At 33.0% G+C, this 17227-nt stretch overlaps 1 protein-coding gene across 1 annotated transcript; it reads left to right on the top strand.

Moving 5' to 3' along the window:
- Window positions 1-1444: 1444 nt before the first annotated feature.
- Window positions 1445-16875, top strand: LOC127248301 (rho GTPase-activating protein REN1). The gene is made up of 24 exons (XM_051270576.1): window positions 1445-1650; window positions 1734-1791; window positions 1897-1968; window positions 4813-4849; window positions 6092-6168; window positions 6595-6665; window positions 6757-6835; window positions 7463-7607; window positions 8161-8280; window positions 8551-8628; window positions 9069-9124; window positions 9212-9281; window positions 9493-9577; window positions 10466-10709; window positions 11576-11794; window positions 12180-12464; window positions 12620-12669; window positions 13100-13151; window positions 13251-13334; window positions 14053-14163; window positions 14244-14413; window positions 14954-15017; window positions 15336-15545; window positions 16160-16875. The coding sequence occupies exons 2-24, from the start codon at window positions 1744-1746 to the stop codon at window positions 16559-16561; spliced, it is 2829 nt and encodes a 942-aa protein (XP_051126533.1). The 5' UTR covers window positions 1445-1650; window positions 1734-1743; the 3' UTR covers window positions 16562-16875.
- Window positions 16876-17227: the final 352 nt, after the last annotated feature.

Below are 17227 nucleotides of genomic sequence, written 5' to 3'. Positions count from 1 at the left end.
AAGAAAACAACTTAAACCCAGATTATCCCAAGCCCTTTAAAGAAACACACCCTTAATTAATACTTAATGTGTAATTTAATACTATATAAAATTTAAAAAAATACTCACTCATTCCCTTAGCAATCTATCCATTTTTCTATTCCGTTCCATAACAAAGTATCTGTTTTTTTTTTTTTTTAAGTAATTGTAGTATCTACCTAACATTACAAATACCCTTCTAATTTACAATATATTACACAAATGTCATTACCTTTATATCATACAATACTAATAGGCTTAATTTAGTCTTTTTACTTTTATTTCTACTTTATTCTAATATAATACTAATATTTCTAAAACTCCGTGCAAAAAGCAAATTGATATATAGATATGGGACGGAGAGAGTATATGTTTAATTATTTTAATAACTATTTATTTTGCTCACTCACGAAATATATATATTTTTATTTTGTATTGATCAATTACTAGGTAATTATTTCAAAAACATCTTATTAGTTTTTTTAAATACTTCTATTTTATCATCACATTGTTATCTTTGTACAAAAAATAATGAAAAAAATTATATTTATATTATTTTTAACTATCAACTACAATTAAAATACTATTATTTTTAAAAAATTATATATTTACAAATTAGATGCATGTAATATATTTTTAATGAAATATATAATAAAAAAATTTGAATTGATTTTTAACGGACCCTAATATTCAAAAGAAAATAAAAGCATAGCGCGAATTTAATTATTATTTTGAACTCAAAGCACCACAAGTCATTCCTTAGGGATCATGCTAAGTTAATTATTGAACAAAATAATATGTATTAATTTATATAAAATAGAAAATTTTAACTAATTTATTATCGAAAAAATAATGGTGTATTATTTTTGCAAAACAAACATACATACTTTTTAATAAAAATTAATATATTATATATATATTATTTATATAATTTTTTACTTTTTACATAAAAAAAAATCATTCAAACTATTTTACAAAATAAAAATACTATTAATGTTAATAAATAATACAATATATTTGTATTTAATATAATTGTATAATGAATTATAAATCCTCATATCTATTAAATAATTATTTTACTGAAAGGCTAAGTTGAAACAAAGTAAATATATATTAAATAAAATTGTACTTCATCTTTCGTTTGTTCACTCACTTTACACGAATCATGTTGCTTTTAGTCATTATCTAATATTAAAAATATTTTTATATTTATATATATTTTTTTTTACAAATATCTTTTTCCTCACAACACCATAAATATTCCGTTTTTTTTTTTTTTAATATAAATATAAAAAATTGGATATACCATTCCCCCGTACATTTTGATTTATACGTAGTAATAATAAAATTAAAAATAAAAAATAAATATACGTATATATAAGGAAAAAGAAAAGGCGGTCTTTTGGTTTCCTCTCCGCCCGTTCCTCGTGCGCACGAGTGTTGGCAATGGCGTTGGTGTGATCCATCGTCGTACAGCAACCGGAACATATTTGCCAATCGCACGCTCTCCACATTTCTCGACTCCAATTCCATGCTCTCGCAATTTCCTCAATAAGGTGACCCAGGAGGATGGACATGGTTGAATTGCCCGTCGCGGATTGTTGTTTTTGTTGATAATCAGGTGTCCGGAAGGTATTTCGGGTCTCAATCGGATCTATTTCCGCATGCATTTGCAGGTTTTCATTTCCTGGGGTTTTTATTATGTAATCCATTAGGAGTTGCAAAATGACGAATGCGAATACAGCCGTGGTGGCGCCTGCAAATTCCGTGCAGGTACGTGCGTCCCCGATCGCTAATGCATGTCGTGTGTAATGGTGATTGTAGCTAGCAATTTCTGTCGAGTTTTGTTAAATTTTTTTTGGTGTGAATTTGTTTCAGGAGGAAGGCGGTGCCGTCAAAACAGAGGCATCCTCGCCGCCGTCCAGCCCCACTCAACACGGCGGCAGTAAGGTAAATATTTTGGGCCTTTTTTAGCTTTATTGCGCAATTATCACGTACACGTATCTGTTTGATTTTTATTTATTGTATTCTTATCGATTTGTGTTTCATTGACCAAATAGGAGTGTGTTTTAGAATAGAGTGCTCTGTAAAATTCCAGAGTTTGTGGACATGACCAAGTTGTCAATATTCGTTTTAGGAATGGTTTTGAGAAAGGGTTTTGTTGATACAATCTAGCTGGAAAATTGAGATAGCAACTTCAATGTGTTTCATGGAAAATTTATATTAGGAAAAAGGATAAGATATATGGTAACACATTTGGGCATTAATGGGTAAGTATAAAATTAATGAAGAACATGAAATTTTGAAATGGTTTTTAAACACAACCGGAGGCAAGTCATATCTGCTAAAGATCTTAGGTCAAAGGCTTTCTTAAAGTTAGTGGAGGAGCACAAACGAAAAATAGATCCAAGATTTCTGGTTTTAAGTATGGAATTAATCATTGGACTGAGGAATCAACAGTTGGATGTGCTGGCACCAACTCAGGCATTAGGAGAGATAAGTATGGTCGTGACCTGTCATTCTAATACCTTGTTTTTTATTCGAAAAATTTGTGTTTTGTTTGAAACTGCTCTTTGAAGGTAATGGTATTAGTAGTGGGGTGTTAAATACATCAACGGAATAGGGTGGCTCATGAATTTTGTGTGTATAATTTTGATTTTTCTGGTAAGTGTATGGATGAAGGAATATGAAATGGAAAGGAGAATGATTGGTGAAAAGGGTTCAAGTTGGAACTAAATATTTTATTTGGTATCCTGATGGTAAAAGGACAAGGAAATAAGGAACTGGATTGCTCTTCTTTATATGGGCATGTAACAACAAATTATATGAATAAATTAAAAAAAAATCCTACTAAATTTGTAGGTGAAACTTATTATTTAGTGTGATGTATCTTCATTTTAGTACTTCTTATTTATTTATTTATTTATTTTTTTAATGATTTTTAGGTGAAACTAGTTATTTAATGTGATGTTTTGAAGGAATTAGTGTTGGACTTGGATTTGCAAAAAAAAAAAAAAAAAAAAAAAAAGACCGTAAATTTGTTTTAATATATATATGTATTCTCTCAATATGTAATATTACTGATATATGCATATACATTGTTTTGCATCTGTGCCTAATATTATTATAATATATAGTATACAATTTTCATTAACATAATCTTAACTTTATTTCGATAACTGTATTTTGAAAAGTAACTTTATTTTTGTAGATGGAAAAAAGAATAGATATTATAGCAAAAGTAAAGAATGTGTTTGTTTAGTTTTTATAGTTTTAGTTGTTTTTGTTGTGAGGTATGAAGAATCTTGAAAGTATTATAGAAAATTATATTTTATTTGTTTTTGTTATTTTTTATTGTTATGTGTATATATTATATTCTTTCTTGATAATGTTTTTAGGGAATCTTGTAGGAACATAACAAAAACACACTAACTTTATAAACAAGAATAATATCAATTACCCAAAGCTTATTACAAATATAGCGGCTGCGAATTCTCACATTATATTTAAAAAAAAAAAAGAAAAGAATGATATCAATTAGAACAATAAGTATACACACTAACTTTATAAACAAGAATTATATCAATTATGTCTGCAAATAATATACAAACTGAAATGAAGACTATTTATTCTGCATAGTTTCTAATAAATATATAATATTTTTTCTCACAAAACATCACATCAAAATACTATTAAAACAAAAATTCAAATCCACACTCCATTTCAAATTAATTTCAAGGCACAGCCAAACAAACAAAAAATGTTTGTGATGAATGATGATGCATGTATAACTATGTGCTAAATAGTACCGGTAACTAGGTGTGTTTGTTTTAAAGATTTTGGTGGATTTTCACTATTCATAAAAAAATTTCTCAAAAAAATCAACTTAAATACTTATTTTTTCTTTTATTTTTATATACTAAAAAAATAATTTTACATTTAAAATATTACGTCAACACCTACCATCAAATAACAATTCCAATTCAAAATTTTACTATTCAAATAAACCCAAAATTCAAACTTATTTATTTGGATGTGATGTTTTGAATAGAAAATAGATGTTTGCTACGATATTTTTGAGGGGAGAAGAGATGCATTGTAGAACGAATAGTGTGACAATGGAAATGGAAACACAAATAAATACGGCTACTATTGTCTCTACGAAATAGCATATACATAATAATGTTAGTTTGAATGTGTAGCATATTGTAGTGATAGTTATTATATTCATATATACAATAAGAATAAGGTAGTCTCGCTGTTTTTTTTTGTCACAATAGATTATTCATGCACCCATGAGAGATTGAGCCGTTGGCCTTGAAGATGAATACTTTGAAAATTTTATTTGTATATGTGTGCACTATAGTCATGCATATACATGACTAATTATTGCATGTAATTAATGCATATTCGTGTAACATGTATATAAAAATAAGATATTATGAATTCAGGCAACATGACTTTTTCGATTTTGTGATTGATGTAATATATATTTATTACGCTATAATAATTACATAAATCTGATATTTGTTGATGTATATAATATAATGAAACAAAAGCGAGAGCAACATTTTCGAACAAACAATCTCGTTCCAATTTCTTCGAAGCCATGGGGGTAGGTACCATGAATGTTCTTCATCTTTGAATGTACCCATTCCCTAAGGAATGAGGTTTTCATATGTTAGTTATACAGTTGATGTGAATAGCAATTAGATTTGCCTTCAAGTTTTTTTTTTTTTTCATTTTCTTCTTGCCTCACCTTATCTGAGCACAATCGTTTATGTTTTCTTGCAGGTTTATAAGAGTGGCCCATTATTTTTGTCATCTAAAGGTTTGTTTGCCTCTTCAGTTGATCTTTTTGCCTATTGGAAGGAATTAAACGCATTTCTAAGTGTGACTTTTTTTACTTTCTGTGTTGAGGCCAATGTCAAGTGGTAGGAGAAAATAATGTATTTGTTACAGGTGCATGAATTAATTGTGTAAAGTATGAGGATCTATTTAGATATCAATAAAATGCTAGATTTTTGGCTATTCACTGACACTTTAATAATCTGGTTATATAGTTTTTGTACTCATTATTCTATGGTTCTTCATGCAAGTGATAAATGAATCTGGTTTTATGCGAGTTAATATTAGAAGACTTTGTTGAAATAAACACTAGTATTGCTAAACAACCTTCACTTGTGTGCAAATCCCTGATCTGATGACGTAGATTGAGATATTTTCATATCCATCCCATTTCTCTGGGCATGTAATAACATCTGAGTTATACAAGACTCCAATTGAAAGAAATCATACAATTTTATCTCAAAAATTAGGCAGGCTGCTGAAGCAATGGTTATTTTTTGGATTGAGAGCTGTATTGCAGTTTTGAAATTATGGTGATTTATTGTTTTCTACTTTCGATTTCAAAAACCATCTGCGTGTCAATCCTGGTAAGATACTCTTGATGTTTGTGTATACAGGTTTGATTTTAGTTTACAGTGTTTTACGATGTCTTCCTTTGACATAGAGATCCCTTTTTATCATCTGAATATGGTCAGTCTTAATTGTGTTGTCATTATTTTGATAATATTTATAAGATTTGCCATTGTAGTAACCTAGGTTGACTTCTCACCGTGCTAAATGAACTTGAAAGACTATGGCAAGTCAGTAACAACAAAGCAAAAGAGATTTTTTTTGTGTTTTTTTCTTCTTTTAATGGCAACAAATATTTCTCCTAACTCCAATGCAATGAATGTTGATAAGAGAATTCAATGTTTTGTTCTATATTTGCATAATTTAGTGTTAAGTTTCTGTTGCTGTTTGCACTTAGTTATTTTAGTTTTCAATGTAAAAATTCTCTTTCTTCTATGTTGCAACTTTTGTATGCTGAAGTGGAGCAAAATATAAGAAAACATAAGCTTGCCCTTCAAATCTTTGGGTATTCAGATTTATTATGATTAACACATTTGCAAGAGGGCAAGGACATCCAATAAAATTATTCTTATGTTGCACATATGTTATTTTGAAGAGTGTATCATACTATTCAATTCAACAAAATTCACTGTGAAGCTATTGCCTCTTGATCTAGGAATTGGATGGACATCATGGAAGAAAAGGTGGTTTATTTTAACTCAAACTTCCTTGGTCTTCTACAGGAGTGATCCAGTAAGCTGTTTCTTTTCTGATTTTCCTTACAAGCTTTACTGCATTCTGAAAACACATTTTTCTATCACATTCACCTGAATTGTTGATTTGCTGTCCAAATTTTTGTTATCATTGATAATAGTTGGTGGGTAGCTTTCCAGTTTCCACATAGATTGCTGCATTACACTATATTTGTTGTACAATCTTAATTTTCACAAACATCTGATTTTGTGAAGGGTTGAAGCATTACAAACAAATTGATCAGAAGTGACTGATTTGCATTATTCTTGTTATCCAACAAGTTTCTAACCCCTGGTTTTCATTTGCTCAATTCAAACTTAAGAAACACTGAATGTGGAATTACATCTCCCCTGACATAACATCTTAAATATCTTTATAGTTTCTTCTCTTTTATGTTTCGATGTTTCTCTATTCTTTTTCTCTTAGAACGTAGCTCCTCAAAAAGGGGCCGAAGTCAACCTGACACTTGGAGGTATTGATCTCAACAGTTCTGGCAGGTTGGGCTTTACATTCTTATATTGTGAATGATTTTGAAATTGTCCTGCAAATGCCATGAAGGATAATAGTGACATATTGATCCATTTCCAGTGTGGTAGTGAAAGAAGATAAGAAATTGATCACTGTATCTTTTGCTGATGGTCGTGATGGGCGATCTTTCACCCTCAAGGTGAAATTCTTTCTGGATCTTTTCTTGACCAAACGTTTAGAAGTATCCTTTGTCTTTTGGGAAAGTAAGGCGATTTTATTCATGAAGCGTTTAGCTAAAATGATTGAGGAAATGATGGTGAAGCATCACTAGCTAATTTGGCCAATTGAAACAATTGGGTTAGATTGATTTAAGTCTAAAGAGTGGTATGCTCAAGATAAGAAGATTATTTTAGTTATATCTTGATACCATCATTCTTTAATGTTTTTTTTTTTTTCCACAAATTTCCATGCTCGGTTTTCCATTGTCCTTTTGAAGTCATCTGATTGTGCGATTAGTGTCAGAAGCATCTTCATTTTGTCACCATTTAATCTATCTCATTGTGTTGTTCTCTAAGCATTCTCAATTAAACAATTAGAGTTTGAAGTTCTGCAATGATAGTTTCTGTCCAGGGTTTGTATTTTATTTGATGACATAAGGGGTTTGGCTGTTGTTTTGCCTTTGGCCCCCGGACAGAAATATATTGTTAGCCTATTTTTTGTGCACCTATGATAATCTTTAGTTATCAAACTCATAAACTCCAGTAATCCACGGACGTCTTAGTATCTAAACTTCACATGTTGCTGTTTTCCTGGATCTTTGACTCAGGCAGAAACATTGGAGGATTTGCATGAGTGGAAGGCTGCTCTTGAGGAAGCCCTGACAAATGCTCCCAGTGCTACAGCTGTTTCAGGACAAAACGATGCAGTGAAGAGTGATCAAGCTAATGGAGCTGATTCAATTTCAGAACAATGTAAGTCTTTTGCTTCCAGGACGTATGATTACTGATTGCCTTTCCAATTAAACTATCAAAGTGTTAATTTTTAGCCAAATAAAATTTATTTTTATGTAATATTCACTAGAAGAAATTCAGAGATATAGCTCTTGACATTATTCTACCTCTCCATGAAACTGACTATTGAGTTCCCAAATTAGATTCTTGATTATTTCCAATGAGAGAACAGCAAAATTTTAAGTTTGTCCAGTTATTTTCTGTGATACAACTTCTGCAGTAATGCTTTTAGGCTGTACCTAGTGCAGTTCTGTGGATGACTGACAGCAAGGCTGGGAAAATGGTGTGAAACTGAAAGATGTTTACCACTCTATTAGCCTCATATATTCCGTACATCTTCATGTTTACTTTTAATTTTTGGAAGCAATGGGAGCTGATAAGTGGGTGATTGCTGCGGGACATTACTGTATTTCTGCAGTCTTGAATCTTTTATTTTTTCCTCTATCTGGTTTGACCAGGGGCCTTATGACTTTGGTGTGTGTTTTTTTTTTTTTTTTTCTTCTTCGTCTTACAGCAAATGACAAACAGCCAGTTAAATCCTTGGTAATTGGACGACCAATTTTGCTTGCCTTGGAAGATATAGATGGCACTCCATCATTTTTGGAAAAAGCTCTGAGGTTTATTGAAGATCATGGTGTGTTTCTTTCTCTATTTCACTAATAGACTTCAATGGGGTGGTACTTTGTCTACTAGATGCTTTTTTGAAAGCATTTACTCATAGTTCATGCTTGAAGTAATAGAAGAGATTAAGTCATGAATCTTCTCTAATTATATATCTGAAAATTTTTATCATCAAAATTGCATATTTTATGTACTAATGGAGGCAGGAGGATATGGTGATTGTATCAGTATTTACCTTAATTTTTCTATAACATGGTATTAATATGTAAAACTCATATTATAGGAGTCAAAACAGAAGGCATCTTGAGGCAAGCTGCTGATGTTGAGCATGTGGAGCGCCGGATACAAGAATTTGAAAAAGGTTAGTTGATTTTGATATGCTGATGGATAATGTATATAATATATATATATATATATAGGAAGTTAGTAGCACTTTTAGAGTCTAAAGATTCGGGTAAAGTTAAATTGCTAAAGAAGTCATAGAAATCAATCTATTTTGTCAGCTCACTACTTTCAGTAATACTTTGTATTAAGATTTGAACATACATTTTGTATGATCAGATAGTCACAACTATGTATAAAGTTACACAATATTACTTTATTTTTGCATGAGTTTTACATATTTCATTCAACCCCATAGAAGATTATGACTGTTGAATTTTGTCCCATATATCTCCAGAGTTTATATTGCTGGTAGAACCTTTATGACTGGTTGTCTTGCGGACCTGATATAAGAAGTGGGACTTTCTCTACTTTGCATGATATTTACAAAAAATCATTAATCTTTTCTATTATGTTCAGGGAAAACTGATTTTTCACCAGACGAGGATGCACATGTTATAGGTGACTGTATAAAGGTATTCCTTTTAGCTATATAAACATACGATTCTGCAGCTTAACCTTGGTGGATGAATTGAATGTTTTTGGCTATTGATCATGGCTAGTATGTTCTTCGGGAGTTACCTTCATCCCCAGTTCCTGCTTCTTGCTGCAAAGCGCTCCTTGAAGCTTATAGTAAGTTGAATAAATGCCAACATGTAGATTTTAAAGACAAATAGCAATTTTCAAACATAAAACAATAGAAAGCCAATAGAAGTCAATAAAATGTTCAGTAAATTTATAACTGCCTTCTGCATTTACCCAGGAGGTTCAAATGAAGATGAAGTAGCTACATCGGATCTCTTTTTCATTTTCTTTAACTTTGGAAAATTATTGTGGTGATTAGGAACTGATCGAAGCACGAGAGTGAGTGCCATGCATTCAGCAATATGTGAAACATTTCCAGAGCCAAATCGCCGCCTATTACAAAGGTATTTTGCAATCATTTTAGGAATTTTATATAACTATACAAATTCTAATTATTAAATAATTATGCTTGCTAAAAAGCACATTTCCAATTTGATGTGGTAATCAGATTGTTTTACCATCTTTTGTGATGGTGTCTGAAAGATGAGGAAATGCAATTTGTTTCCAAAGTCGTTCACATTAGCTGACCCTCATAGACCATATATTTCCTACCTATGATTTCACCAAGAATTAGTACATCTTTTTCTCCAAAGAAAAAGAAAAAATTTAAAAAAAAAAAAAGGAAAAAAGGAAACAGCATGTATTGGAAAATTTTGAGATGTGCTTACATTTACCTGCAAAAGTTCATTTGCATGTTAGATGAATTTTTAACTCAAAATTTTATTAATTAGCAACTAGCTTTGAAATTATAGGACATTGGGCTGTATAAGTTCTCTATATTCCTATCATTGTTATTTAATTTCCCTTTGTTAGTCAAAGTTATTGAAACAAGATCATTTATTGAATGAATCATGATCCCGAGACATTGAATTTTATTTCTATCCTTTTTCTATGTTTTTTCAAGACTTAAGAGTTACAACTATTGTCTTCTTCTGTTGGAGTATTTTATTGGATGTTATAAATGGTGAATGGGTAATCAAAAGGAGGATTTGATGGTTTGAGACTTTGAGTTTGTTTCTTGATCTGCGCACATGCTTTTACTTGTAATCTACTTCTCTTAGAAGACACTGGTCATTAGTCTATGAAGGTGATTCTGTGACCTGTCCCTTGTTGGGTGCAAGAATTTTCTGGAAAGTTGCTCAAATTGTCATGTTAATAATTGTGTGTGAATTTATTTATTTTTATAATTGATAGTGACAATTATTCTCATTTGTTTCTCTTCTCTTCAAAAGAATTCTTAATATGATGCAAGTAGTAGCTTCCAACAAGACTGTGAACAGAATGAGTGTATCAGCTGTGGCAGCCTGTATGGCTCCCTTGCTTCTTCGCCCCCTTCTTGCTGGAGATTGTGAGATTGAGCATGATGTTAATGTGGGAGTTGATAGCTCTGCTCAACTTTTGCAAGCAGCTGCCGCAGCTAACCATGCTCAAGCCATTGTTATCACACTGCTTGAGGAATACGACAACATATTTGGGGTATTCTTCAATTGCCTCATTACTTGTTAGTTTCCAGTTCCATGTTGTGTACCTGAACTACTATCTTATATGAACTATACATGCTCCTTAAACACCAGAACCACTGCATTTGATGGTAAAATAATAGATACTAAGGTTTCGCATTTTCAGTCCTAGTCCTCATCTACATCTTAGTTGTTCAAGGAATGGTAAGAAGAATTGTAGTTGAACTGTATACCTTTTTACTTTCTTCGCGTGGAACTGATCCAGATTCATTTCAAGTATTTTGGTAGGCGTTAGGCTTCAAAGTGAGTTGATGGGTTGGCTCAATAACATGATATGTGATCAAATTCTTTAATTAAATGTTTTAAAAGCATAGATCTATGCATATGAAAGTGATTTTTTTTTGGTAGAATCATATGTTGATATAATGGCATTTCACTTCAATGAAAATAGACTCAGGAGAGTGGGTAATATTTCAATGTGAGATCATAAAAATATTAATCATTTTGAATATTTGCATATTCTAGAAGAGATTAATATTGGTTAAAAAGGTGTCTCGTTTTGGTCATGATGCTACCTAGAGGAAACCTGAGGCGGACTAGGTAACTTTTGATGATATGACTGTAATACTGGTCTAATATATTCAATCCATTTAGACCATATTTTCCGCACCAAATCACCATAACAGCCTTCAGCAGTATTATTCCAAAACATACCTTTAGAGTGGAAGACTTTCAGTAGATTTAGGTATTCCAGCAAAATAAACAGAAAATAACTCTGGCATAATGCAGTCTGTTTTATGCTATAATGCACCGTCAGTGTTAATTTTTCTGTTATATATATATCTGATAATGTTATGATTGACATGTAACACTTGCTTTCAGGATGGTGCCCAAACTCATGAACCATATACTGATTCAGAAGAGAGTGGAAGTGAGAGCGAGGAAATTACAGATGATGAAAGCTATGAGGAGGAAGAGGAAGAAGAAGATGAAGAGGAGGAAGAAGAAGACGAGGAAGGAGAGTCCGACTATGTAGAAGAAGATGGTCATGAATCAAGTTCAACTTCTAGTGAGATTGGCGAAAAAAGATCTCAAAAAAAGGTTTCCATTTCATTGGCCTTCTATTTAACATATGAACACATGGAGATAATTGCTCAGTTTAGTGTTTACAGAACTGCAACAAAATTCCATCTCAGTATCTTTGAGATGATGCTAAAACTAGAATACTCATTATTCTAACTAGTGGCATGCAATCTTCCTCAATTATATGGAAAACAGTTCTCTAGTATTTGTCATCCTGCAATCGAGAAGCCTAGATTAATTATGATTTTGACATTTTCCCAGGCTTTCTTCCTAGGGTATGCCTTACTCTGATAGCAATGTGATATAGTGTCTGGAAGTAATATTAAGGAGACTTATGGTTTTTTACACCAAAGACGTCCAGTGTTTTTACAATGTTTGATGATAGGCTGCTTGCTGTATGCAGGACTCTGCAAGTAGCCACAGTTCAGGGACTGCCTCTCCTCGAGTAGATGAAGGTCATGAATCCAGCAAAATGTTATCAAGTCAACCACAAGCTTCATTGCCTCAACATGCTGGTGTTGAAAAAAATGACAATGTTTTGAGTTCAGAGACTGAAAAAATGCAATCCAACATCTCCTCTAAATCACTAGGGGATGATGATGACACATCCTTGGCCCAAGCATGCTCTGAATCGTCCCAGGGGTCTGGACGCACCACACGGCGACCCACTATGTGGGGAAGAGCTCCTGTGAGTGCAATGTATCTTTTGCATCTTCTGACTGTTATATATTGTCCACAATATTTATTAGCTTATACCTACCCCAAAAAAAGAAAAACTAAGAGTGTGAAATTTTACATTATGAGACAACATACAAACCTTACGTAATGCATATATTACTCCAGGGAAGGAAGAACCTATCTATGGAGACCATTGAAGTTTCCTTTGGAGAAGAGTAAGTTATTTATCTAAAGCTACCTATGCATGGCTTGTTAAAAAGTTTTATTCTCCGGTATCTATTTCTGTTCTTTACTGCTCTGTTGTCATAATCAAATTATCTTTCACAAAATGCCTCTAATATTTAAAATTAGTTCAGAACCTCTTAAGTTTGGTATATGGAGAAACAAATTCAAAATTTATTAATATGCTTCTTTTTTCATGTTCAAGAGACAAGAGCATTAAAGTTATATGTGACCCTCTTCCCCCACCCCACCCCCTAGTCGGTGCGTATGTTTTTTCCCTAGCAAGAGAGAGAGAGAGAGAGATAAGAGCATTAAAATTGAATCATTATCATCATTTATTGATATGTGTACAGGAATCACCCTTCTTCTCTTAGTTGAAACATTTTTTACTTAATAATCATATCAAATCTGCATCTTTAATAGGAATGGGACCCAAAAAGTAGAGCATAATAGAACAGATCCACAGGCCAGTGAGGTAAGAGTTGAAGTGTTGATTTCTATCCTAAGATTCTATCAATGCATATTTTTCTGCATTATGCAATTTCTTAATAATGTCTTAATATCTTCCCTATAGGCTGCGGTGAGATCACTTATACAGGATTGCTTAGAGAAGCGAAAGCATGATTTGCATGAACAAAATGCACATCTCGAGGAAGATGTAAGAAATTTTTGTAGAATTTCTTTCCATTCTTTATATTTTCTCCTAAGCTATCTATGATTCGACCACAGTAGGAACTATAATCTTCCCCATAGAGAAAATTATATGCTAATTTGATGTCTCTAACAATATTCCTTGTTTCACATAAGAACTTTTTATTAATCTCTACGATCTGATTATTCAGGGATCTCTGTGGCAGAAGTAGTTATTTTTTTTTGTCCCCACAAAGAGGAAGTAGTCTGTCTTTTTAACTAGTGATAAGATCCTACCAGGTAGTACAAGTAAGAATCAATTGAAGTCACCAAGTTCAGAATCTTCTACCTAATTACGGTCATTTAAGGAATGATATGCTGCACTTATTCCAAATAAAATAAAGTTTATAGTACCATGTGAAATATTCTATCCTTAGAAATTTGGTGTATCAGTTATTGTTAGGTATCTGAACATTGTAGGAAGATTGTTGGATTGAGTGATCATGCAATTGCCAGAAAACCTTTACTGGGGGTTAATTCATGTTTACATTCCAGCATAGATTTGTAACTCACTGGTAAATAGGCAATTAGAAAGAAAACTCAGTATTGAAGTATCAAGCATATTCACTGTATCTAACATTACTCATTTGACACAGGGACTTGACCCCTGCATCATGCATGTTGGCATGCACTTGCTAGGGTTACTTTTAGTATCGAGGCTGACCAAAGTGGAAATTGCATTGTAGGTGGTAAGACTACAGGAGCAGCTACAGAGGGAGATGGACTTGGCGACAACACTTGTAGCTGAGCTAAAAAATTGGCAACCTTTATCTGTTTCATCACTTACGGATGACAAGGTAACCTGTTCTTGGTTGGTGCATGTGTAGATTAGGTTTTATTATTTTTTTTTAACCAACCAACTTTGAATTGAAAATAGATAAAGGCAGAGCTAGTTGAAATTGTTCAATTGGAGGAAAACAATATAAGTTTGAAGAAAAAGGCTAGTGATCTTGAACTGCAACTTGGTCAACAACGGAACCAGATTTCTACGTTCGTGCTCGAACTAGGTGGTGAACTTCAGCTCAACCCAGTTGACCGAAAGAAGTTGTAAGTTTTTCCCTTACATTCTTGTCGGCATTTTTTTCTCCATGCAGCGTGTGTGCATATTATGTCTGGTCAAACTTCTTGGACAACATAGCTATTTTATTATTGAATGTTTTGTTCGCAGCTTTTGTTCGCTTGGGCTTAGGGATTTTTTGAGCATCGATATGCTTTATAACAAAAAATTTCAAATTTGCGAAGTAGATGATCATGAAACTCCCAAAATATGAACCTGATAAAATAAAAGTTCCTTCCCGACACAGTATTTCCCAGCCTGCAGGATAACTGCGTAGAATTCTTTGTTTGAAAGCTTGTTCCGCCTGAAAAGATCTTTGTTACCACTGTAAAGTATATTGACTAATACTAAAGATTTGATTGACATGTCAATATCAGAATTTTGACCCAATTCACAAATATCGGAAACTGGTGTATTCCATATTAAATGAGCATGCTAGCTTGTTTTTGTTACTTTCATTTTATAAATGATTCAAAATTTAGACGATTCATGAGTACATTTGTCATGTTTTCTTTCTTGATGGGAAGCAGGAAGGCAAAGCAGTCGGATGGTAGAGCCTCATCCTTCTCTAGTAGAAAATTTTCTAGAAGTAAGGTATGTCATGAATTGATTATCGATGATCCGAATTTTTAATTTGAAGGAAAATATAAGATGCTAAACATCAAACTGAACATGTCCCAGTTTAAGTAAACAGGAACCTGAATTTGGTCGGTCTTACTTTCTATACATGACCCTGTTATGCCATGACATTAGATCTATCATTCTGAGAAATTTTATAGTAAAATTGCTAGCCGTTACAAGATATAAATCACAACATATCTGCTTGCATCGGATCTATTATTTATCTTAGCTTAAGTTAAGTGCGTAGTTGAGCAGCATGAAATGTATTGAGGCTTTCTCCTCTGTGTGCAGAGGGAATCGAGTTTGGACAAGTCAGAAGCCGACAACCATAAAAGACACGACAGTGCATCTTCATTGCATACACCTCAGAATCAGAATCAGCAATCTGATTCTTCACAAAATATGAAAGGCATTGCATCTTTCGCCCGAGCATTCACTGGGGAAATAGGAATGGGTAAGCCTCCTGGATCCGTTTCTAGAAAGGCCAGCACCAAAGGCGAGGTAAAATTTCCTCTATTTTCACTAACATCTTCGATATTTTTTTATTTATTTATTTTTTTTTCTCTTGTGCAAATGGGAATACCTCATGATATGCTTGAGAGTGTTTTCTTCTATGCCTAAATCTAAAATAAAATAAAGATGAATATAGGAAGGTGAAACTTAATATAGTCTATTGATTCCAAACAAAATATTCAAAGGTAAATTATTTTTTTTAGTTCCGTATCAGGCCCTTTATGATTTAAAAACTTTAAATGGCGAAATGGTCCTCCGACGTATTACTGGCGTGGCGATAACGTGTCAGTCGCGTCAGCGCTACGTCAACAACGGCGGGCCAGCGTCATACGGGACAAAAAAACGGTTTATTGAAGATTCAATTGATCTCTATTTTTTAAATAATTCAAGAAGCCCCTGTCTAGGAAGCTTTTTAGGATATATTTCAATCAAAATTCTAATTGCATAACTACAGCTCCGTTCAGGTAGAAGTTTTTTGAAATTTAAAAACCTTGAGTATTTGATGATGTGATAATTTGTTAAACAAAAATGTAGCTCTAAAAATTTCGAAAGTGTTTATGTTTTGTTATGGAATAATAACTATATTCGGATCTATACAACAGGGTACGACATCTGCTCTGTCGAAGCTGACAAACAGACTTAACTTCCTAAAGGAGCGACGTACTCAAATAGCAAATGAGCTTCAAAACATGGACAAAGGCCGGAACACAAGCCATTCCTCGGAAAACCAGGACCAAGCAGGTGGATCAGAAGCATCATCTCAGTCGGCTGAGAATCCCGACAAGCATCAAGAATCGAAAGGGCAGTCTTCGTCATCAGAAAAGGGCCAGGAACCGGAGAGCCACGACTCCCGGCCTAATCCCAACAGCCAGAATCCCCAAAATGCCGAGAAAGGAAGAAAATCAGGAGGGCCTCAAGGCTTGGAACGAGGGAGGTCCGAAAGCAATTCCATGATGGAAAAGGGACTTGCTCTGTTCAATCCAAGATCATTCGCCAGATCATGATGATGATCATACAGGTTCGCAACGAATTCAATTGTTCTTTCTTTCCGTATTATATACATATGTATGCCGACATGATTTTCAGTCGAGGGCCGCGGCCATGTGTGCGCTTTGCTTCATTCTTAATCGACTCAAATCAACTCAACGTTAACCTCATTTATGATGTACATTGTTGTTCTTCTCTGTGGTTTATAACCTCTCTCTCACTGATAAAAACAAAAACAAAAACAGAAAACCAGAACAGGTGTTTTTTTGAAGTGATGCTTGTTTTGTTTTGGAGAGTAATTGTACAGTTGTATTGGAACTCTTCATGCACACCCCACCCCACCCCACCCCACCCCACCCCCTTTTTAACGTTTCTTAAAACGTTGCGGATTCGATAATCAACTTTATGTCTTTTATATGACTTCAATTTTTGTTATGACAAAATAATACTTATGTAGGATTTGCTTGTTTGTGTTTCTAATCACACTTTTGGTGGGTATTTTGTCCTACTTTGGAAGCTATTCTATTTGACTCGAGGTTTACCTATATGCATTCAAAAAATTAATAGTTATTTTCAAAAGTTATAATATATATTTTTTTTCAGAAAATAAAAAATAAATTATGTGAGATAAATCAAAATTAAAAAAATATATATAAAAAAATTATATGGAACAGATAACGTAA

Source organism: Andrographis paniculata, unplaced genomic scaffold (assembly GCF_009805555.1).
Source record: "Andrographis paniculata isolate CXL003 unplaced genomic scaffold, ASM980555v1 Contig33END, whole genome shotgun sequence".
In the NCBI taxonomy this organism is placed as follows: Eukaryota; Viridiplantae; Streptophyta; class Magnoliopsida; order Lamiales; family Acanthaceae; genus Andrographis; species Andrographis paniculata.
The sequence above is the reverse complement of the archived record's forward strand: the minus strand, read 5'-3'. Positions and strand labels throughout refer to the sequence as shown.